At 32.7% G+C, this 23,031-nt stretch overlaps 2 protein-coding genes across 3 annotated transcripts; both read left to right on the top strand.

Annotated features, from left to right (window-relative positions):
* The first annotated feature begins 6,419 nt into the window (after positions 1–6,419).
* Positions 6,420–8,943, top strand: LOC130813773 (uncharacterized). The gene is made up of 2 exons (XM_057679638.1): positions 6,420–6,853; positions 7,343–8,943. The coding sequence occupies exon 2, from the start codon at positions 7,354–7,356 to the stop codon at positions 7,825–7,827; it is 474 nt and encodes a 157-aa protein (XP_057535621.1). The 5' UTR covers positions 6,420–6,853; positions 7,343–7,353; the 3' UTR covers positions 7,828–8,943.
* A 7,909-nt stretch (positions 8,944–16,852) lies between these two features.
* On the top strand, positions 16,853–21,282 carry LOC130813769 (pyruvate kinase, cytosolic isozyme). Of its 2 annotated transcripts, none has more exons than XM_057679634.1 (4): positions 16,853–17,152; positions 17,452–17,715; positions 19,309–19,770; positions 20,074–21,282. In XM_057679634.1, the coding sequence occupies exons 2-4, from the start codon at positions 17,458–17,460 to the stop codon at positions 20,887–20,889; spliced, it is 1,536 nt and encodes a 511-aa protein (XP_057535617.1). In that variant the 5' UTR covers positions 16,853–17,152; positions 17,452–17,457; the 3' UTR covers positions 20,890–21,282. The 2 variants fall into 2 exon arrangements, with proteins under 2 accessions (XP_057535617.1, XP_057535616.1); XM_057679633.1 differs by having other exon boundaries at positions 16,929–17,356.
* The last annotated feature ends 1,749 nt before the right edge of the window (positions 21,283–23,031 follow it).

Below are 23,031 nucleotides of genomic sequence, written 5' to 3'. Positions count from 1 at the left end.
GGATCAGGTCAGTTTCAGGTCGGATCACTCTGGGTTTCGGGTAGGTTCGGATTGACCCAACGGGTTACCATAAAACATTAGAATATCCAATCGACTAATTCAACATTAAAAAAAATCATTAAAATGTCTAAAAAAAATCATTAGAGAAATTACATGTACGATTTTCAAAAAATAGTTGGTATGTCAGGTTCATTTAAGTGCAAGAAAAATAGGGGAATTAATACTTATTTTGAAAGACTTGTAAGATACGCGCTTTATAAAAGTTATTTTGTTTATTATAATTGTAACGTTAGATAAAAATGACGTTAAAATTATCTTCACAATTTTCATGTTGGAAAGATATACAACTAACTAAGTACTTATTTCGTCTTATAAGATACGCGTTTTATAATTTAGGGTAGTGACATTCGTTTTTTGAAAAGCTCCTTCAAACGTGCGAAACGTTCGTATAAATTATATTGATTTGCTTACTGAAATGTAGAAGAATTAAAAACTCATTTGACTGATTTAACAAGATACATGTATTCAATTAAGATGATTATAACGTCCTGTTTTTAAAGAAAAATAAGTACGATGGCTAAAAAGACGTTAAATACGTGTTTTTTGAGATCTATTGATGAGTTTTAGGGTTCAAGTGATATACTCAATATGTTGAGATACTTTGAAAAGTAAAATTTTATTTGAAATGAATTCTAACATTGAAATTACTCTAAAAATTGATATTAATCGGTCAAAACGGGTCGGTTTCCGGTCGGGTAATTATCGGGTCGGTCATGTTTCGGATTAAGTCGCTTTCGGGTCGGTCGGGTTCGGGTTTTGTCGGGTCGGATCCCGGGTTCATTTTCGGGTCGGATCAAATTTTCCCGGGTCTAGTTGCCACTATCAATATTACCATAAATCATACAACATCAACAACCCACTGTCTTGAAATACTATCACTTGCCTTAGTGACCAGTGTATTATGTATACATATATATGTTTACCGAGATGTACTACTATCCCATGCATGTTGCTTTTCATCACTTGTCTCGTGATAGATCTTTAATTATAAATATTTTTTAAAATAAAAATTGACTAAAAAAAATAGTAGATTACTACTGAAAATGATAATGTGAAATTAAAAAAGATTTGAATTTCAGCAGAGTACTTATTACTATACATATTTTTTTATGAGAATATTAAATAGGGATAGAGGTAAAATTTTTTAATTGAAATTGATACAAAACAATTGGAAATCATGGCAAACGACTCGATTTCAAGTTGTTTTGTGTTCCCTTTATTTTCAAGCTTGTGAAGGTTCAGATGGATTCATGTAAGGTCTAGTTATACCTCATATTTAACTTAGGTTTTGCCTGTTTGTTTTCATACTTGTGCCTTGTTAATTTCAGTTCAATTTTCATTTTAAGTTAAATTTTCATTTAAGAATTAAGATGGATTTTACTATCAGACAATATTAAAATGATTAAACAATCAAATAAATTTATAAAAAGATTCATTTTAAATTTTAAAACATTTAAATTTTTGAAAATTTATTTCACTATAAATAGATCTCGTATAAAATTTGATCACTTTAGATTATTAATAATGGGCTTTGATTTGGTTCTCAAGTTGATTTGCTTCAGTAGTCGTAATAACAACAAAGAGGTTGTAAAAATAAATTTAGTTTCCAATCGGAAGTTCAATTTAGGAAGAAATTGGTTAGAATAGATCAAGTTGAATTAAGTTCAACAAAAAATACAAGTTTAATTAAGTAAATAATGTAATAGAAGTCAATTTAAATCATTTTTTGGTTTTAATTATTGTAGCTTTTTTTTTTAAAAAAAAAAAATTGTATCGTAGCCTCGTAGGTGTATAAAGAACCCTCAGGGCTCGTGTAGATGTAGTCAAAGCCTACGACCTACTAGTAGACTTGTGTAATATTTCTAAAATCATACTCGCTCTTATTCATCATATCCTATTTATTTTATACACTTTATTCAATACACTTATTTAATCTTTAATATTTTTAATTGTGTATAATAAAAAGTTATGAAAAGTTGATATAAATAATCCTTGCATTGAGAAGCATCAAAAAGATCTCACTTGACTATATTTTAACTTATAGATTAATAATAAAATGCAAATTAAAAGTAAGAGATGAACAGTGCGCAAATAAAACACTCTTGGAGAATAAGAGTGAGCATTTTCACAATAGTGATAAAACGAAGAATATATCTTGTTAGGGTCCATAATTTATATTTCGTCCTGAGCCTTAAAATTTCAGAGTTGACCCTGAGTGAGCTAGGGCCCCATAAACCTGTCTCTAATACCATAATAAGCCATCATGAGCTCGTGTGGACAAAGCTCACAACCACTAGTGAGTTTGTACAGTTGTGTGTCCAAGCCCACATATAAAGAGAGTTAACTACATATAATAATGCAAACAACTAGTCTCCTGGGAGACGTTTCTAAGGCTCAATCCATTAAAACTTATTGTCTATTCTTACTCTACATTTTCTTTATGTCAATCAACCCAATTAGAGATGATCCCTCAAAGATATTGTCTCTCACAAGAATTTGTATAATGCAAATTTAATGCGGTTCCTCTTCAAAACATACGATGATAATAATAATTCACTAAACTTATATATTAGTTAACATCTCATTAAATTATCCATCTGTTTCAGGTGTTGACGTTTCCCAAACAAGCAAGGAAGATAATCTTATAAGGTTCTAGGTTATTCTTGTAAGTATATAATATTATATAATGTCATAATTATTGACGTATAAACAATAAGACCAAGTGCAAGAAAATAATGATTGTTTAGGCCAATAATGAAGGGAATGGGTGAAAGACACGTATGCTTGAGATTAATAGTGGATTAATCAATTTTCTAATTAAATGGATAAGTACTTACTTATAACATCTCTATTACTCTATAAATTAATTAATTAAGTAGAAGTAATTAACAGGCTTACCATTAACTTTCTTCTTTTGTAATACTTATGTGAATTCGAGCTGGACCAACTTGACATGTAATTTGGTTGACCTAATTAAGATTAAATTAATTAAAATGATTAACAACGTGACTTAGCCTGATTTCATATTCTAATTAGATTTTCCGTATTATAAAAACATCATGGTTTGATTTGGTGTACAGTGGAATTCGCCAATATTTTTGTTGAGTAACTTGAACAAGTTATGGGCTAAGGTCGGTAAGGCGGCCACAGTCCAACAACTATAAGCCGATCACACAAGACATACAAATTACAACTTGTTGGCATTGGGGCTTCGGCTACTCGGTCTACATTTTTCTTAGAAATGTTGGACATAACAAGGTGTAAAAAGATAAAGGTAAAGGATACTTTCAATATTCTGTATAAGGCATGATTCGAGTGGGAGGTTTTTTTTTCTACAAGATGCGGACAAATCATACACATTCCCCCAAAAAGGAAGTAAAGAAAGATGCGCGCAGTCAAGAAACCCCCTAATTGATAATTGCGCCCAGTAAAGGTCGAACCCCAAACTTCCTGCTCCACATGCAGATGTTCCATCCATTAAACCACAAGCGCTTTTGATTCAAAATAATTTATCAAGTTGAAATTTTAATTATTGCGTTCATTGAGGTAAATTTTGAGCTTGTTGATATGACTATACACGTGGCTCCTTTTCTTAACGTGATTATACATGTGGCATTTTTGTCTAACGTGGTTGTATATTTAGTAGCACACTAGACAAGTACATCTGATAGTCACGTACATTAATAAGTGACTGGATTTTTAGGTCTTCAACATGTAAAAGCTTATTAGATGAAAATTAAATTAAACTTATTAAATGAAAATTAAATTAAATTTTGTCTCATAAGCATGAAATTTATATTTTGACTTAAATATCTATTTTATCCAAAGCCTTTGTGTGTTACGTGTAATTTTTTACTCACCATAGAAAAATGGAAATTAGTTTTTAAGTCCTAAGTCTTATTACATAAGAAAAATAGGGAAAACACTAGGATACTTCCCATGTGAGCTAATCATGGTCGATTTCACAATACTATTTTAAGCACTAGAATCAAAGTTTTACAAGAGGCAATTATACATTTATTGATAGGTACATGTAATAGATGACTTTCTTTCATTTGTTTTTTATATTATTTACAATTAACTTTTAATTTATATTTTAGTTTTACTTTATATGTTTAAACATAGTTAAATATAATTTTGTTTGATTCGTCTCAATGTAAGAATTATTAATATCAGTTTTTTATAATTTTTATTATTGTATAATCAGATGTATTTAGCAAACAAGTTCAAATCAAGTATGACAAAGTCAATTGAACAGTTGAATGGAGTAAATATTAAATTATTTTCTTATTTTCTTATTTTCTTATTTTCTTCTTGAGTGTTGTGGAAAGGTTGCTAATCAAGTGCATTTTTAGAACATGTCCTTTCCTTCTCTCATAAATTGACCCAACAATTTCCTTGTTTTCACTCAAGACTGATCTTTTGTAAATGGTTCATCAACCATTCAGCGATAGGGATTAGTTTTGACGAGAAGGTTTTCGAAAATAAAAGTTATTTGTGAGATTAACAAATTACTCTTATATGGTAGGATTTGATGTGGTGAGAATTTTATTATTTTAATTTATTTTTTTAGTTTTTCTTATTTTATTATTATTTTTTTGTCTTTTTGTAATGATTTATAAATAATAGTTATTTGATTAGGGGTTTTTGTAGCAATAATAGTACAAAAATATTAAATCACCCATCACTTCAAAAAATAAATAAATAAATAACCTTATTGACTTTGACTTTTTTATTCTAGAAAAACTCCTATATAAGTTTTCTAATTGAGGTAGAAAATAATACATATTTTTAACTTTTTATGGATAAAGTTAAAATTTTATTTATATGGATTATATTTTCACTTTATTGAGAGCATATCTTTTAACTATATAAAAGTATATTAAAAAGGTTTTAAGTCAATTAAGTTTTAAAATTTTTGCTCAAGTACGAGCTATCATTGAGGATGAACTAGACATTAAAGCTGAGTTTGTCCTTTTATCTAATACGTGAAAGCATACCACTTTAGCCGTTAGACTAATTTGTACTTTGTTATATATACCAGAGTGTGTGACCTTATAGCTCTATTATTCATCCAGGTGGGCATAATTATTAATATATCGTAATAAATAAGATATACAAACTCTCAATTTATATTAAGGATTGAACTACAATATGAAAAAATGTCTTTGGTCGAGACACATACATTTACTTTTATCAATCAAAAGCATCATATGAAGTTAGGTATGGCCTTACGGGCATCAAGGATCAAACAAATGATCCCTACATACCAAAGTGGCATATTCTCGCACCTTTGTTCGATTATAACCTTGAGTTTGGTTCATATTATGCTAGACCAAGTCCACCACAAGAACTATCTAGAAGTATAATTAGTTGTCGATTATGAGCTGACGTAGATATATCTATTCCCTCCCCTATTTCTTGCTACATTTCCACCATATACAAAAAATGTTTTCAAGCGTATTTGTGATATGTTTGAGTGAATAAATAAAAAAATTTAAAGATGATAGAATTAGTATAAAGATAAAGTAGACTTTTATATGATTATCTTTAACCCAAAAATAATAATGTAATAAGCAATTTAAAATGATTAAAAATAAGACAAATTTTCAAATAAGACTATCTTTCGGAGGAACCATCTCTATTAAGTTAGCTCAATTTACATTTACGATTTAAAAATGATCTATCGTAACCATAAAATGGTCACATATATAATACTATAATGAACAATTAAATAAAAGCTTTAAAGTGATCCCTTATAAAATAAGCTGATTATATAGGTTCGTCTCATATTATACCATCTAATACAAAACTTGATGTACAAAAAATGTAGCTTTTAATAATCACAAATTTTTGTGATAGACGGTATCTTTTAGAGACCATCTCTAATTGAGCCAATCCATTATATATTTTGTAAAATATTATAAGTAGGCATTAAGAATAAAGTAAGTAGGCACTTAAGTTGTTGAAGGTAGGCATTAATGATACAAAAAGTAAGCATTAAGAATAATGTAAGTAAGCGTTAAAAATACAGTAAGTAGACATTAATCTTTAATGGGTTGGATTTAAGATACGTCCCTCAAAGAGACGGTCTCTTAAAATACTAGCTGCTTAATAATAGCCTATTAGTAATAGTTTATTATAACCTTAAAAAAAGTGGTCACTTATAAAATAAATTGATTATAAATCACCATAAAAAAGATAAAAATAATAATAAGATAAACAAAAATAAGTTAAATTTTAAATTACAAAATTTCCAACTAATAAAATCATATCACGTAAGAATGGTATATAAAATTCACAAATCACTTATTTATTAAGACCTAATAAAGAAAAGTTATTTTTATTGAGCTACGAGTTCCACACTTAAAAAATATTTTTTGATCCTCAATGATTGGACCGTTTCTTTGCCCTCCGTCAATAAAAAGAGCATCATTACCCCCTTAATCAATCCCTCCTTAATCAATCCCCCCCTTCTTCTCTCTCATCCTCTATTTTCTCTCTGTACTTAAATTCTCTCTAAACGCTTTTCAATTTCATCTTTCTCTAATCAACTGGAAAATTTATCTATGTTTTTTCTTTCCAATAATCCTTTTAAAGTCATCTACTAATTTGATTGAATTCATTTGGAGTTTCCAGTTTGTATAATGTTTTTAAAATTTGAATGTTTCCTTTGTGACGAAGAGAAAGTTGAAGGAGAGTGGGAGAAAGAGAGATAGCATTGAATTTTTCTGTTTTTAATTCATATTTCCCATCAAAACCCAATTCATCTACTTGTTCTTATCCTACCCAGGTATAATCCTTTGTGTTCTATGTTGCAATGCTTCAACCACTCTGGTTTACCATTAAATTTTTCATGTTTATTGCTTGCATCTCTCAATCATCACTTGAAGAGGGTTGAATGACAAACATACCAATACCAAAATCCTTTTCAAAATTTTTAGTTTAATCTTGAAATTGATTTCAGTATTGTATTCTTCAATCAATTTTATGTTATTTTGTTCAAAATTTAGTAAATCCAGTCATTATTTTTACCTGATTTCTCTCCTTGAAATTCGGGAATAAATCAAAATTTGCTGTTGATTCACTGTAGTTTTCTGTTATTTTTACCTAATTTTTTGTTTTGATTTGTTTTCTTTCCTAAAACCCTGTTTCTACCAAACAGTTCACCCTTTTTTGTCTGGGTCTTTTCATTGTAAAATTATTTTTAATCCCAAAAAAATCTTCAAGTGATTCGGATTAATCTGATTTATTTGATCTTGATATTGTAAAATTTTGGCAGGAATTAAAAAGATGTCGACAATGATGAGCGAACAAATAATAACCCAACAAGAATCTTCATCATCAGCAGCTTCGATTCAAGCACAAAATGAAGTCCAATTCATAAAATGTGAATGTTGTGGTTTAACGGAGGAATGTACCCTTGCTTACATTGAGAGGATCCGACAAGGTTATATGGGTAAATGGGTTTGTGGGCTTTGCTCCGAAGCTGTTAAAAACGAGGTTATTCGCTCCGAGAAGCTCATTAGCACTGAAGAAGCTCTTAACCGTCTTCTAGATGTTTGTAGAAGCTTCCGTTCGTCTTCCCCGCCAGCTGGCGGTAATCCGACCATTCACCTTATTTCAGCGATGCGTCATATTCTCCGTCGGAGCCTTGATTGTTCCCGGGGTGGGCTTCGGTCTACACCCGCTAGCCCAACCCGGGAATTGGTAGAGCAGAGGCCCCCCGCTCTTGCTAGGTCCGGAAGTTGTTTTGCGGAGCTTTGATGAAAACGGGTATTATCACTTTGAATTTGCTACACGACCTTAAAAAGGTTCTCATCTCGATTCATATCATGTAGCATATTCAAAGAAACAGATAGAATGAAGTTAAGATGATGGTTTGTGTGATATAAGAAAATGTTGGGTGATTTTCGTGTCAATTGTACAAAATTTGAGGCACTAACGAAGGGAAATTTGGAGTAAGGGAGAAGTTAGATTTATAAAATGAAAAAATAATATATGAAAAAGGAAATTTAAGTTGGTGATTGAAAAATGGTAAAGATGATAAAAAAGAGGGAGTTAGAATTGATGGTTTGTTTAGGAAAAAATGGCATAGTTTCCTATACTAACAATATGAATCCTCCTTCCCCAAAATGTGATTTTGGCTTATGCGAAATATGTACATATTTATAGATAATTTTATTAATTATAAGAAAATAATAAAAGTATTTCTTATCATTAATAATTTGTTGTATTTCTTAGAATTTTCCTATGATTAGATATGCATGTAAGATCAAATGCCATTTGAATGTGATCATCTAGATTAACTTGTTATTTCCTTTGCTCTGTTGTAAGTACTAAATAAATAAGAATTTTGCGTAAAAACAAAAGAAATAGGTATTCTTGTGTTAAAGAATCATTGTAACTCTTAAAAGCTGATGAGATGTGTAATATGAAAAAATAAGAGTAAAATAGATATCTACATAATTGAGCGGTGTAATCATGAGGTCTGGATGTAGACATGATGCGACGTTCTGTCCATTAGAGTGTGTTAGTTTAAATTGGAGTTTTCATTAGCGGGTATCCGAAAAATAGGGGTGTTTATTAGCGGGTATCCGACATTTTAGGTACATGAAAAGTCGGGTAATCGGTTAGTCGGATATTTTTTTAACGGCCCGTGTTCGAATTTATCCGGGTATCCAGATTTCGGGTACCCGGATAAGTCGGGTCGAAACAACGGGTACCCATTTTTATTTGTGCCGTAGTTATTTCTCAACATTCATCGGTTGGAATGGCTTCTATATCACAGTCATTTTGACTTTGCCAAGAAAGATAATTCATAGTACATACCAAGCCATAGTTAATGTTTTGGCAATTGGCACTACAACTACTGCTATAACATGTGGAGTAATTTATAAGACCAGTTCTATTGTGAAAATTATGAGTCAATGTGATCACAAATAAGGGTGAGCATCTGCATGAGTTCTGTACGATTCGCCTTTAATTTAGTCTAATAAAACTGAAAATAAAGAAGGGTTTGGACTGTTTAAAATGTGAAAAATTAAATTACCCCTTTTAAAAGCGGGTCATCGGGTACCCGCTAAGATTTATTTTCAGCTTATGATCCGACCCTGTTAAATACCCGACCTGTAGTTTTAAATTTTTTTTTTTAAATTTGACCTGACATTTAAGATGCGGGTTGGCGGGTCAAACGGGTCGGGTTTTTTTGAACAGCCTTAAGTTCAAGTGTCAAAATATTTATGTGTGACTCGATGACTCAAGACAAGGCACATCACGTTCTGAGCAACGATGAGGGTGCGAGGAAATTAAGTGTGTTGAGTGTGTTGAACGTAGAACCTATGAGATGCATCGAGGAAAGTAAGGAGGCTTTAATCAAGGCAACAAGAGTTCTCCGAAGGGTGTTGAACCATGCCTTAAACGAAATAAAGCATGGAAAGGTGGTTGCTCGCTCGAGGCAACGCAAGAAGACATAACAAAGAGTAATAGTAGCTATTGCTCGTTCGAGCAAGTGGAGTGCTTGTTCGAGCAGGCTGTGTAGATTCCAACTAAAGGTCTTGAACTTTGTGCTCATTCGAGCACTCTTTGTAAAACCCCGAGATTTTTTAACGTCATTAATTAATATTTTAATGACTTTTGGGGATTTTATAATTACATTAAATTAATTTTGAAGTAGTTTTAATAAATTCCTTTCATATACGAATTTAAATATTAACATATATTTATATTAAAAATACGTTAACGATTTCTAAATAAAGAGGTTCGAATCAAAATAATTATTTTATTAAAATGTGTGAGCACATGAAAGTGAGTTTCTTAGTTGGGCGTCGCAAGAAGATGAACCTAGGTAAACAAATAAATAAATAAGTGTATAAATAATATAAATAAGATGAGTTAGGGTTTTAAGTGGGTATTACTCCCTCACTCACTCAATTCACACGCCTCACTTCCCTCTCTTTTCTTCTCTCTCATATCCCTCTCCCTCACGGTTCAGCAGCAGCCCTAGCACCACTAGCCACGTTTCCGCTATAGCTGCCAGCAGCCACCAATAGGCTGCGTTCGCCTCCTCACAGCAGCAGTCGTGGTTGCGTTCTCCCCCCCCCCCCCCCCCCCCACCAACAGCAGCTAAACAACACCTTAAACAGTCACGTAGCAGCATTGTGCCGCCAGCAAACGACTGCTGGGCAGCCGTGTCTCCTTTCCACCACCACACTTACCACTCCTCTCTTCACCCCTTTTCTCTTGTTCACCTAAGTAAGTCATCTCCTCTTTTCTCTAATTTGTTTTTCTAGCTTTTAATTGGAGTTTTATTAAGTGTATTGAGTTTGATGTTGATTGTGTTAATTTCATTGAATCTTTTTGTGGTTAAGAATTTGATTGATGAATTAAATTTGTTTATGACTTAGGATTTGAAGTGTGATTTGAAATTATGGGTGTTGTGTTGGTTTTGTATTAGTTTCTTTGAATCTTAGTATGGGTACTAATTAATGTTAACTTTGAACACGAAATGACTAGGGTTTGAATTTAGAAATGAAATTACAAATGATGTGTGTTTTATGCTATATTTTGGTGATGATTGATTAAATAACCTTAAAAGTTGTTTTAAGAGTTAGTCGATTGATTATTGTTGTGATAATTAGTAATGGTGATGATTTTAGTTGTCTATGAAAGTGATTTTGGTTGTTAAATTGGGAATAAAGTTACTAATTGTTGTGGGTTGATTGTTGCGAATTACAAGTGCTCTCATTAGATTGTTATTGAAGTCATAATGCTTAATGTTAGTAAGCCAAGAGCATAATGTCAACTTATAGTTATTGAAGTCATTAGATGGTTGCTAACGTTACTTGTCGTGTTGTTTTGATTATAGTTCTTTCTAGCTTTGGAGAATGTAACAAATGATATCGCGATTCAATAACTCTAAGATTTGCCTTAACTTTGAATAAGTATTATATTAAAATTGTAACGCTTAGTTGTGATTAGTTATTGATGGGTAGCGCGAACCGATATACTCAAAATTTGTTGATAAAAAAGGAACGATTCACATATGCTTTTACCTTTAAATTGGTGAAAAGACTTACGTTGTGTTGAGTTAATGATTTTTACTTGTATCGAATGAGTTGTGTACGTGCTAGAGTAATCGAAAAACTCATGTTGAATAGGTGATAGTGGTTACTTTGGTATTTAGTTGGTATGACAAAGTAGTTAAGGGGATTTGTTAGTTTAATTCCTAACTTGTATAGGTTTCCAGTTCATAAGAGGAAAATAAAACCTTAGTTGGGTGAATTTTGTAACTTTTGGCCGTGCAGTGACGCTTACTGGTACGTACACGCAGTAACTAACCCTTATATGCAAATTTCCTTTAAGAGATCATTGTTTATTGTTTATTGTGATAATATGCATTGTATCGAAACTATGAGGTTCTAGTGAATACACTTTATACGAAAAGTTATCGACTATGATATCCTTGCGCTTAGAATAGTTATAGAGAATGAGAGTGTTAGTAGGAAGCGGGAACCACCCCCTTATTTATTTAAGAATTGAATTATGCCTTACTTGGAGTTAGAATGACTCGTTTATAGGTGAATTTCATATTTTTGTTGAGTGGCTCAGTGGGTTTTGGCGTGCTGCTATCCCAGGGCGCTCATTAATAATCGAAAGTGAGAGTTATTCCCATCTCGTAAATTATTAGATTATGATTAGCTGGCGTGACTCAACTGGATTATGTCCGGTTGATTTAGTAGTCCCCTAGGTGAGATCCGACGGGATCACCGTAAGGGGGGTAAGAGCATGCTTGGGTCATTGGGCGCCGGATGGCCGATACCGCCCCTTGACCGAGGTGTTACCATGCAGGTCTTGGAAACCCCAATATGGTGGCCTCTTCACTGGTTTAGTACCCCAGTGTGTTAGTTTTTCTTGAAGGTAGGACCCGAGAGGGTCAGCTGGAGGGGCATGAGCTCATACTTTGCCATGGGCGCCGGATGAGCGATAAAGCCCTAGGCCGTGTCACTATGCCAGGAAGTAGAGAAAGATCCACCGATAGAAAGTTATTCAGTGATAGAACGTTTATTCATTGATGGAAAGTTATTTAATGATAGAAGGTTCATTCTTTGATAGAAAGCTTACACATTGATAGAACGTTTACTCATTGATAGAACATTTACTCATTGATAGAATATCTACTCATTGGTAGAATAGTTTATGCTAGTGAGAAGTGTACCTAAGTTAAGTTACCTCAAGGGTAATACAGACTATGATCACACTTACCTTAAGATAGACAAGCTCTATAAGGTCATGTGTTAAGTATTCTGTTAATGCCTTGGTTGAGTTGATACTATGCGTGTTTTGTAAGAGTTTATGTTTTGAAAAGAGGAGCGTGAAGACCTGCATTCTACCCAAGAATACATGGCTTAGGTTTGAAAGAACGTGATGAAATTAAGAAGTATAAGTGGCCGATAAACGATTACTATCTATGCTTATGTCTTATGAAATCATCTTATGTTGTTTTATAATATAATGTTATCTCGTAGTTAGCCTTATTATATTTGATGCTAGTTACTGAAGTGTACGTGTTTGTGTTTATGTTTGATTGTTGATGACTTTCTATGATTTTTCTACTATGACACATTGGCCTTTGGTCTAATGTCGAGCAGCAGGAGGATCATAGACAGGCGTAGTAGGTATTGGAGCATCTTTTGCATTGGGGGAGAGTGATGAGGGTGAAGCATAACTTGTGTCATACCGTTATCTTTCGATTTTGTAGCTCTTTTTATCTTTTGTAAACTTTGGTTGTATATGTTTTGTTATGAGGCCTTGTGTCCTCCCTTGTATATTTCTATTTCCGCTGCGCAATTTATAACTCTGTATGGTTGAGGAGTTAAGTCATTTTAAAACGCAAGCGTCGACACTGGAACCACGATCCATGCTTGGCATGTTGATTTGAGAAGCTGACGACGAATCATTCCGCCGTGGTGTGAGATTTTAAAGGCAATAATGCCTTAGATTAGTTTAATGTTTTATTGTGCTAATTGCTCTACCACATGTTCGATTTTTAGAAGAGATGTTGCCGAAATTTCCACTCACCTTTTTTAAAAGTTAATAATTAAAGTTTATCCAAATTCTTTTCCTTTACTTTTATGTAACACTCGAATTTTCTCCCGTCCTTTACGGTTTTGGTTTTGTTAAGGGGTCGGATATTCAGGGGCGTTACGCTCTTCCTAGGATTAATTTCTGATCAGTTTTGGTACGTTGATGGCATTGAAAAGCTATATTAAAACTGTTTTGATTGCTATCATAATTGTAGATGTTAATTGTGCATTAAGAGGTGCTTAATTCCTTGTTTAATGTAACGTTTATTATTGGGTGTTAATGTGCTTTGATGGTGAGTTAAGTGAGGATTCTAGAATGATGTATGAGTCTCTATAAAAGGGTACATCATGCATAAAATCAAATCACCATAACACGCATAAACAACTTGTTGAGAGGGTTATACATTGTAAAGGGGCTAGGGCAAACATCACGAGAGTTTTTCTTCTATGTACTAGTATTGTGAGATCTTCATTGTGAGATGTATGGCTTGAGAGGTTGTTCTTAAGTATGTGAGTTTAGTCATTGATGTATTGTTGAATCCATTAACGAAAATAAACATTTGTTGAGGTAGAGGTATTCAAAATACCTCATAAACTTGTGTATTTGTTGTCTATTTGTTCATACTTTGTTGTTCAATCATCTTATACATTTGTTCTTATCATTGTTGGGTCCCACCACCCCTTCTTTCATAGTTTATATTTGTTTTAATCCTCCTTCATTCGCCTTAATAGCTCCATTATTAGGTACAAGTTCACTTTTTAATCCCCCTTTTATTTTTAATTTAATTAAGGGGTTTCATATATCAAACATCTTGTTGATAATTACTTGAATTCATCTTTATTATGGTGTTTACGAAGATGCCTATAGGGGTATTTATCATACATTCTAATAAAAATGTAGAAAATAACAAATGTTATTGTTAGAAGAGTCATGACAAATGAAATTATATTAATGGATGATAATTGATTATATGACAACATTTATCTAATTTAGAATTTGATTTTTTAAAATTAAAGCTAAATTAATTAAAGTTTTTTTTTAAAAAAAGAATTATAGCAATTCTATACCTAACCTAGAATTAATATATATTTAAAATTGAAGAAAAAAAATGATGTATTTGATAAATAATAAAAAAAAGTAATTAATTGTTATTTTAAATAGTCATGTATTCGATAAATTTCATCACGAAAATACATACTTACATAAACATTATTGTTTGAAGTTATATATTTTATACTAATAAATTCGTGTATTGCACAAGTTTGTACACTAGTTGCCTATAAAAGGTCATTCTAGCTATGCATAAATAGTGAATCTATAAAAGGTCATTCTAGCTATGCATAAATAGTGAGTCGGTGCATGAACCTTAGGAAAAATCTTTGATGTTTTTGTACCATTAATACATAGGAGACACTCCTTTCAATTCACTACTAATGTTCCATTTGCTTTTTACACTCTATCCAATGCACTTATTCAATCTTTATTATCTAATTGTGCATAATTAAAAATTATAGAAAGTTGATAAGAATAATCCTTACATTGAAACGAATCAAACAAGATCCCACTTGACTATGTTTTAACTTATAGATTAATAATAAAATACAAATTAAGAGTAAGAGAAGAATAATATCCAAAAAATAAATGGGACGTTAGTGCTAAAGAGGTAGTATTTTTTTATGTAGTGATGTTCCATCATATCTCACTAAATACCAATTGCTAAATATGCTCTTTTCAAACAAACGTTTTGTGATAGACTCATAGTCCTTAATTAATCTAACAATTCAATAATGCGTTACTAAGTCTATAGGGTTGTAGTTTTGTCTAAAACTTTGCGCTTTTCAACCTTAAACCCCTTGAAGGTTCAAACTACAAAATATGGTCTTAAAAGTTGCTTATCTTCTATGGACTATGAGTAACTTGAGTTTGATTATCTTCTTTATGAAGAAGCTCCTAAACAAGAATATACTCTAATGTATTAGCCAAGATGAAAGATTTGTAAGTTGCTTATTTTTAATTTACGAGAAATTTATCTTAATTTGTTAACCACGTGATTGTTTGTAATATATTATGAATCATTTATTAATTGTAGCCACGTAGTTTAGATCATTTATTAATTATCGCCCTAAAGTTAATTTTTTATGAGTTATCGCCAATATACATCCAAAAGCGCATCCATTGTAATCATATCACCGTATCCGATGATCGAACTTTAAAAGTTCTGCTAAAGTAATTTTTTAACCTTTGACTTTACTTGTTTATCCTTATCAGACTAACATAATTCATCTTATCTAATACTCGTTAACCCACCCTCCAATTAATTAGATTTGTCCCAACCCTAATGTCTATATTCCTTTGTCCCTTCATCTTTTCCAACCAATCATTCTCTTTCACTACGAACCAACCTTTGTTGAAAGTAAGTTCCTTAGATTGAATCTAAATTTCTCTTTTTTTTTTTTTTTTTTCATTTTCATTTTCATGTGACTTTACATTTATAATTCGTTGTCAACATGAGTTAGGGTATCAATTTTTTTTTTCAATTGAATTATTCCTCTTTATAATTGTAGATGTCAAGTTCTTCCAAGAAAACACTCATGACCGATTGGCAAAAGGATGTTGTCAGAATGAAAAAACTAATCTACAAAAAGAAGTTGAGCACTTTAAGAGGAAAATAAACGTGGCTCATCAAAAGCTTAAGAGAACAAGAATTAAGCAGATCATAATGAATATGACTTGTCCGCAACGTGTTTAGAGATGTGTTATATGTTGAACAATTGTATTAATGCTATCATTTTAGCTTGGGTTATCAAATTAATATTTTGTTGTTATTGCCTCGCTTTATGTTTCTAACACTGACAACCCATGGATTGTACATTTTTTCTTGTTATACACCAACTATTGAGTTCACAACAAGAGCATAATCCATAGCATAGCTTCGCTACAATATTCATGAGCAAATTCATTATGACTACCTCTACTATTTATTGGTGTTGCATATACATGATGGCATGTTATACTTGAAATTGCCATCTATTGTGTAACTATTTTTGATTGACTATAGCTCGGAATAAAAATAAAAATTGACTAAAAATAGTAAATTATAACTCGAAAATATTCACGTAGAGCTCCAAAATCCGTGGGACTTTTTAGCCGCATCCTTCTTTATGGTTATGGGTTGTCGCACTCCTTCCTTCCCCAGACCCTGACCATAGTATCTCTATGAACGAGATACACTGGGTATGATAATGATGATGAGCTCCATAATCCGTCAATTTTCAAAAAACGAGTTCGATTAGCAGTGTCTCGATCAAATGGTGTTTGACCAAGTTTCTAGGTGATTGAGGAATATTTTAGTTGCTTGATGTTTGTAATCAAGAAATAGTTTTGATTATTGATGTTTATAACCAAAAAAAATAATAAATATAATAATTATTGATGCTTGTAATCAAGAAATGAAAATAAGTAACTAATTTATTTAGATAGAAAAATCTTATTTTCTTAGTAACACAGAAAAATCTTTTGTTAATGCAGTAATTAATTTATTTATATGAAACGAGTATTATAATTTTGTAATTTAAATAAAACGCATGCGACGACTCTATAAAAGGGTAAGAGGGGCTTGTGTCTCTAGTCTATCTAAAAAATTAGGTAACAACACTTTTGTATTTAATAGTCAGAGGTCTATTATAATATATTAATAGTTAGAAATCCATAATTAAATTATGCAAGTAGTTTGCTACAATTTTGCAAGGGAAATAATATCCGAGGACGAATTTGCTATAATCCAAAGTTGGTGTCTTGCATAAGAAGTAAACTACTTCTAGAAGTTATGGTGTTGAATTGATTTGTTCATTGCTAAAATAACCCGGCTTCCAATTCGGCATTTCTATACCTTTTTCAACCTAAAAAGCTGAGTCGTGAACCTCGTGGTCGTCATTTTTGTTCGCCCACTGACTAATCCCCAAATCCCAGTTGCGGTCTAGGGTTTTTGAATCTTTTTTTCTTCCTGGTGAGCAATTTTTCTCTTGCCTTTTCTCTATATATTTTCGATTTTGGCTTTGACTGGATTCATTCAAGTATTGAAATTTTTTGTTTCTGTTCGGTTGATCGCCATCCACTTTTTCCATCATTTTTTCTTTTCGGTTCGTGCGATCTATCGATCTATTGATCTATTAATCCATCTGTTCTTTTTTTGATTGATTCGTTATATCTGGTAAATTTTGTGTTTGTGGATCTGCAAATTGACTGATTGATATAAACAAATATTATTACCTAAAAGTATTTTTGTAATTGTTGATGTTTTTGCAGTAAACGATGGCGAACATTGATATAGAAGGAATACTGAAGGAGCAACCAAACGATGGAAGAGTTCCGAAGACGAAGATAGTATGTACTTTAGGGCCGGCTTCTCGGTCGGTGCCGATGTTGGAAAAGCTGCTTCGAGCGGGGATGAATGTTGCTCGGTTCAACTTCTCACATGGTACTCACGAGTATCATCAAGAGACTCTTGACAATCTCAAGATTGCTATGCAAAATACTCAGATCTTATGTGCTGTTATGCTTGACACCAAGGTCATTTCTGTTTCTTGGGAACTACTTTTGTATACTTGTTAATTTGGAATTTAAAACCTGCTATGCTTAGAGATCATATCATATCATTTGAGTCTCCATTGAAATCACTTTTTGTCTTCATTTTACTGCATAATTCATTTTACTGTTCAACTCATTTATTTTTGAATTCGTTAGGGTCTTATGCATATGCCGTCATTTTGGCTTGATAAAATTATTTTAAAGCAAGTTGATTTTGTCTAAATGCAACAATCTGTGGATGGCTTTTGCTCTAAATGCAAATCCATATTGTCTAAATGCAACATCTCTAGAATTAAACCTAAGAACGCTTGATGTCTTGTTTTTGGGTGCTTTAAGTAACTTGCTTGCATATCATTTATATAGTGAGAATAATGGATATAGCAAGAATTGGAATCAATAAACCCAATCCATTGAAATATGTTTTGGACTTGAACATTGCTTAAGAGTTTCACGTATCTTATTTTGATCGTTAACACTCTAAATTGAGCAGCAAGCCAGCAACATAGCACATTTATTGAAGGTTGTAACAAAACACATTTCTCGAAGATTTCTTTTCATGTTCATCTGTATATCTCCACCAAAACATTACAACATCCATTTCCTCTCTTCACCGGCTCAGCAACGAGCCAACTTATCCTACCTTTCGGCAAAGTTATCTCCACCATAGCTATGATTGCCACCACACATAACGTTTCTTGACCCTCGCTATTACTCCATCTCAACCACACACAATTTCTTTTAATCAGAGTTACTGCCTTAATTTTGTTCTCATAAGTGCAATTTTTAGAAATTATATATTGAAACTCTTCTAATTGTAGAGTTCCAGCCATCATTTTGTTCTCGTAATTGCAAATTTTGGAAATTATATCCCTAATTGGGTGTATTCTAAAACAACTTTTCCGTTTCTCTTGAACAGTATACTTCATTTCTTTAACAAATTACTTTTTAGAGACAAATTTAATTGAATGGACACAACAACCAAATATTACTACTGGAGATATTAATTGGAGAGTTTCGTCTTAAATTGGTCTGAAATTGGAAAAAAGTTGGAGCTTGGAAATATGAATGTTACAACTTGTTTATGCTTGGTCTGAAATTGGAAAAAGGCAGAATCCCTACTCCCATTGATAATGTTTAGGAGTGAGAAATTGAAAACTGACAAAAGTTGCATGTTAATGGTGATAATGGTGACAGTAAGCAATGTTGGAATCTATGTTAAGAAAGTAGTAGTTGATTGTGAGCAAAAATGGAGAGGAGGGAACGATTCTGAGCAAAAATGGTAGGGAGAAGATAGAAAATGAGAGTAGTTGTTTCTTGTATATTTTTATTCTCTGATCCAAACAAGTTATAACAATAATAAATATAGTTCTCATTTCTCCTTATCCTTTTCCTTTCTCATTCTATTTCCATTTTTCATACCAAATATCTCTTTAAGTACATTTTTAGTTTTGCTGGATATTGTTTTTATATATATAGTGTTACTGGCTTGCTTGATCCTTCAATTTTTGTTTTTAGTTTGCTTTCTAATTATATTGACATTTTCTTTCTGAAAACTAATGTGAGTTTCTGTTTCAGGGACCTGAAATTCGCACTGGATTTCTGAAGGATGGTAAGCCTATCCAACTTACTGAAGGGAAGGAAATAACCGTAAGCACTGATTACTCCATCAAAGGAGACTCGGAGATGATTTGTATGAGCTATAAAAAGCTGGCTGTGGACCTGAAACCAGGGAACGTTATCTTGTGTGCTGATGGTACGATTACCCTCACAGTCTTATCCTGTGATCCAGATGCGGGAACTGTGAAGTGCCGATGTGAAAATACTGCAATTTTGAGCGAGAGAAAAAATGTAAACCTTCCTGGTGTCGTAGTTGATCTGCCTACCCTGACAGAGAAGGATATGGAAGACATATTGCAGTGGGGTGTTCCCAACAACATTGATATGATTGCCCTGTCTTTTGTACGGAAGGGCTCTGATCTTGTTCATGTCCGGAAGGTTCTTGGTCCTCATGCCAAACATATACAGCTGATGTCAAAGGTATGATAATTGTGGCCTTGCTCCTGTTTTGGACCCTATTACATCATGGAAGGCAAAGCTGTGTACCTACACTCCCTTCTCCTCCCCTTCCCCTTCCCCTTTTCCTTCCCCTCTCCTCTCCTCTCCTCTCCTCTCCTCTTCTCTCTTCTCTCTCTTCTATCGGAATTAAAACAACAAAGATGATCAAACTTAAGTTGAATATGGGTTATGTTGATATTGTTATTGTTATTGTTTTATCCATTAACTCAGAAAGCGCCATTTTAAACTGATGATATCACTTTGTTCTATGTGGAATTTGTTCAGGTTGAGAACCAGGAGGGAGTGATCAACTTTGATGAGATTCTACGAGAGACTGACTCGTTTATGGTTGCACGTGGTGATCTGGGGATGGAGATCCCAGTTGAGAAAATTTTCCTCGCACAAAAGATGATGATTTATAAGTGTAATCTTGCTGGGAAACCAGTGGTAACTGCAACACAGATGCTTGAATCCATGATTAAATCTCCTAGGCCCACTCGTGCTGAGGCCACTGATGTTGCCAATGCTGTTCTTGATGGAACTGATTGTGTCATGCTTAGTGGTGAAAGTGCAGCAGGGGCTTATCCAGAGCTTGCTGTCAAGATCATGGCCCGTATATGTATCGAGGCAGAATCCTCCCTTGATTATGGGGCTATCTTTAAAGAGATGATAAAGGCTACTCCTCTACCCATGAGTCCACTGGAGAGTCTTGCATCGTCGGCTGTCCGAACTGCCAACAAAGCCAAGGCAAAGCTCATCGTTGTTATGACACGTGGTGGGACCACTGCCAAATTGGTTGCCAAGTATAGGCCGGCTGTACCAATTTTGTCAGTAGTTGTCCCTGTTTTGACTACTGATAATTTTGATTGGACCTGCAGTGATGAGACCCCAGCAAGGCATAGTCTTGTATACAGGGGTTTAATCCCGCAATTAGCTGAGGGTTCTGCCAAGGCCACTGATTCAGAGTCAACTGAAGTTATTCTGGAGGCAGCACTGAAAAAAGCAACTGAAAGGGGATTGTGTCAGCCGGGTGATGCTATTGTGGCTCTTCATCGTATCGGAGCTGCTTCTGTTATCAAGATTTGCATTGTCAAGTCATAAGTGAATGGACGAGACGCACTTTTGAGTGTGAGACCAGTCTGTTGCGAGGAATGGGCGCAAAGATGGTGTCATCTTGATAATATGCTTTTTGCTGTGTAATATCTTGGCCGAACTAATATTGGAGCACTCGTAGTTTTATGATTATGGTCTTTGGGACAGTGTTTTGCATCCCTCAAGTTAGAAAATAATACCAAGGACATAGATATCAGGTACTTATGTTTTGGTTTTGTTTATTCGATTTCTTCCTGCAGATTTACTGCAATAAGAATTTTTTTTTGTATATGGTCTTGCAATTCATGTCCTTCCAACTTCCAAGTTTGCAGGGTAAGTGATGTTCGACTTGGTAAACAGTTGTATCTGTTACTTGTCCTGAAATTGCGTGCATTCCTTGTCCGTGAGCCTATTTGTTTTTGTTGAAGGCTTAATTCATTGTGTCAAAACTGTTGATGGATTAAAAGATGTTTATAACCATATTTATAATCATTGTGTCAAACTGTTAGAAAATAAACCCACGTATTAGATTTATTTGCTAAAAATAAATTCAACTATTTTTATAATCATATTTAAAGCTTATTTGTGATGAAATAAATTATAAATAGATATAATTGAGTTTATTTTCAGCAATTATACTGATTATGTGGATTTGCGTAGAAATCTCATTAATATTACACTTGAAGTGGGTCTACTTAGAGATAACTATGAGCTGATTTATTCGAAACTGCAAAACAAAATTGAATTAAACTATACTCGGTCAAGAACCAGTCTTGAACAAGCCCAAACCTAAAGTCAATATCGTGAAATTTTGACATGCCTATAAAATGATAGTATTGAGGATCTCATAGTTAGGGGTCTTCAAAATCGAGTCGACGTGGATTTGGAAATCTAGATATCCAGTTTTTTGGATACCTAAAAGTGCGATTCAGTTCCGATTTTAATAGAATTTCTTTGAAATTTTTCTTACCTATGCGTTTTTTTTATCTCTATTTTTACTTTAGAATATTTTTTTTATATAGTTCAAATCCTAATTGTCTAAATTCAAATACTATTTTTATTTTAGATTATTTTTAATCTTGTGTGTAAAATGTCCACATGATCATTTACATGTACAAATCTTGTAAACTTCTACCTTAAGAAAATTAAAGAAAACATTATTGCTTATTGGTTTAAGTAAGGCCAATCATAAAAAAAATTATAGGGAAGAACAATTGAGCCTTGGTAGTTGGTATTTTAGCTCAAAAATTCTTGTTGTTTATAATCGTGTTACTAAGATATTTTGTTAAGTGTATAAACTTCTTTTTCTTTTAGGCTATGTTTGAGAATGATGATTTCATTTGAAAATATATATTTGACACAAATTTGGTGTTTGGCAAATAAAAAAATTTAAATTTGAATTTGAGTTAAATACATCATTGTTATAAAAAAGTTGTTAAAGGTGAGAATTTGAAAATGACTTTTCAAATTTTATCATTCTCAAATTATTCATTAATAATTTTATAATTGAAATTATAATTTAAAATGAAATACTTATTTACAACATAATCTTAATAATTTTAAAATCATAAAAATAGTACATGAAATTACTCACAATAAGAATGTTGAGTATCAAAGAATGTGCACTAACATATGATAAATAAGTGGTTTCACACTTCCAAGGATTTTAATATTTATAGTGTAGCTTGTTTTATCGATCCGACTATTAGGGTTGATGGTTTGTAAAAGTTGTTGCAATTTTATAATATATGTTTCTCGATCTACTTATTATTTTGATGGCTGCATTAAGTCTTTTAAAAAATTTATTATATGAGCTTTACAACTATTATGCTTCAATACATAACAAGGGAGCCTCTAGAAAAAAGATAAAGGCAAAGTGCATTTCTAGTATCTCGCACAAGGCAGAGTTTGAATGGGGGATTGTTTTTTTTCTGAAAGATATGGACAAATTATACCCGTTCCCTCAAAGAGGGAGTAAAGAGAAATGCGTGCAGTCAGGAAACCCCTCAACTGATACCTGCACCTAGTAGGAGTCGAACTCCAAACCTTCTGCTCCACATGCAGATGCTCTATCCATTGAACTACAAGCGCTTTCAAGAAACAATGGACCTTTTATAGGTGTACAACTACAAACATATCATCTATTTTTGA

The sequence above is a fragment of the Amaranthus tricolor genome, chromosome 5 (assembly GCF_026212465.1).
Source record: "Amaranthus tricolor cultivar Red isolate AtriRed21 chromosome 5, ASM2621246v1, whole genome shotgun sequence".
NCBI classification, from domain to species: Eukaryota; Viridiplantae; Streptophyta; class Magnoliopsida; order Caryophyllales; family Amaranthaceae; genus Amaranthus; species Amaranthus tricolor.
The sequence above is the reverse complement of the archived record's forward strand: the minus strand, read 5'-3'. Positions and strand labels throughout refer to the sequence as shown.

Coding starts and splice junctions, on each gene's coding strand:
- LOC130813773 (XM_057679638.1), top strand. CDS start 7,354: ATGTCGACAATGATGAGCGAACAAATAATAACCCAACAAGAATCTTCA.
- LOC130813769 (XM_057679634.1), top strand. CDS start 17,458: ATGGCGAACATTGATATAGAAGGAATACTGAAGGAGCAACCAAACGAT. Junction 17,716..19,308: donor CTGTTATGCTTGACACCAAG/GTCATTTCTGTT, acceptor TTTCTGTTTCAG/GGACCTGAAATTCGCACTGG. Junction 19,771..20,073: donor ATATACAGCTGATGTCAAAG/GTATGATAATTG, acceptor GAATTTGTTCAG/GTTGAGAACCAGGAGGGAGT.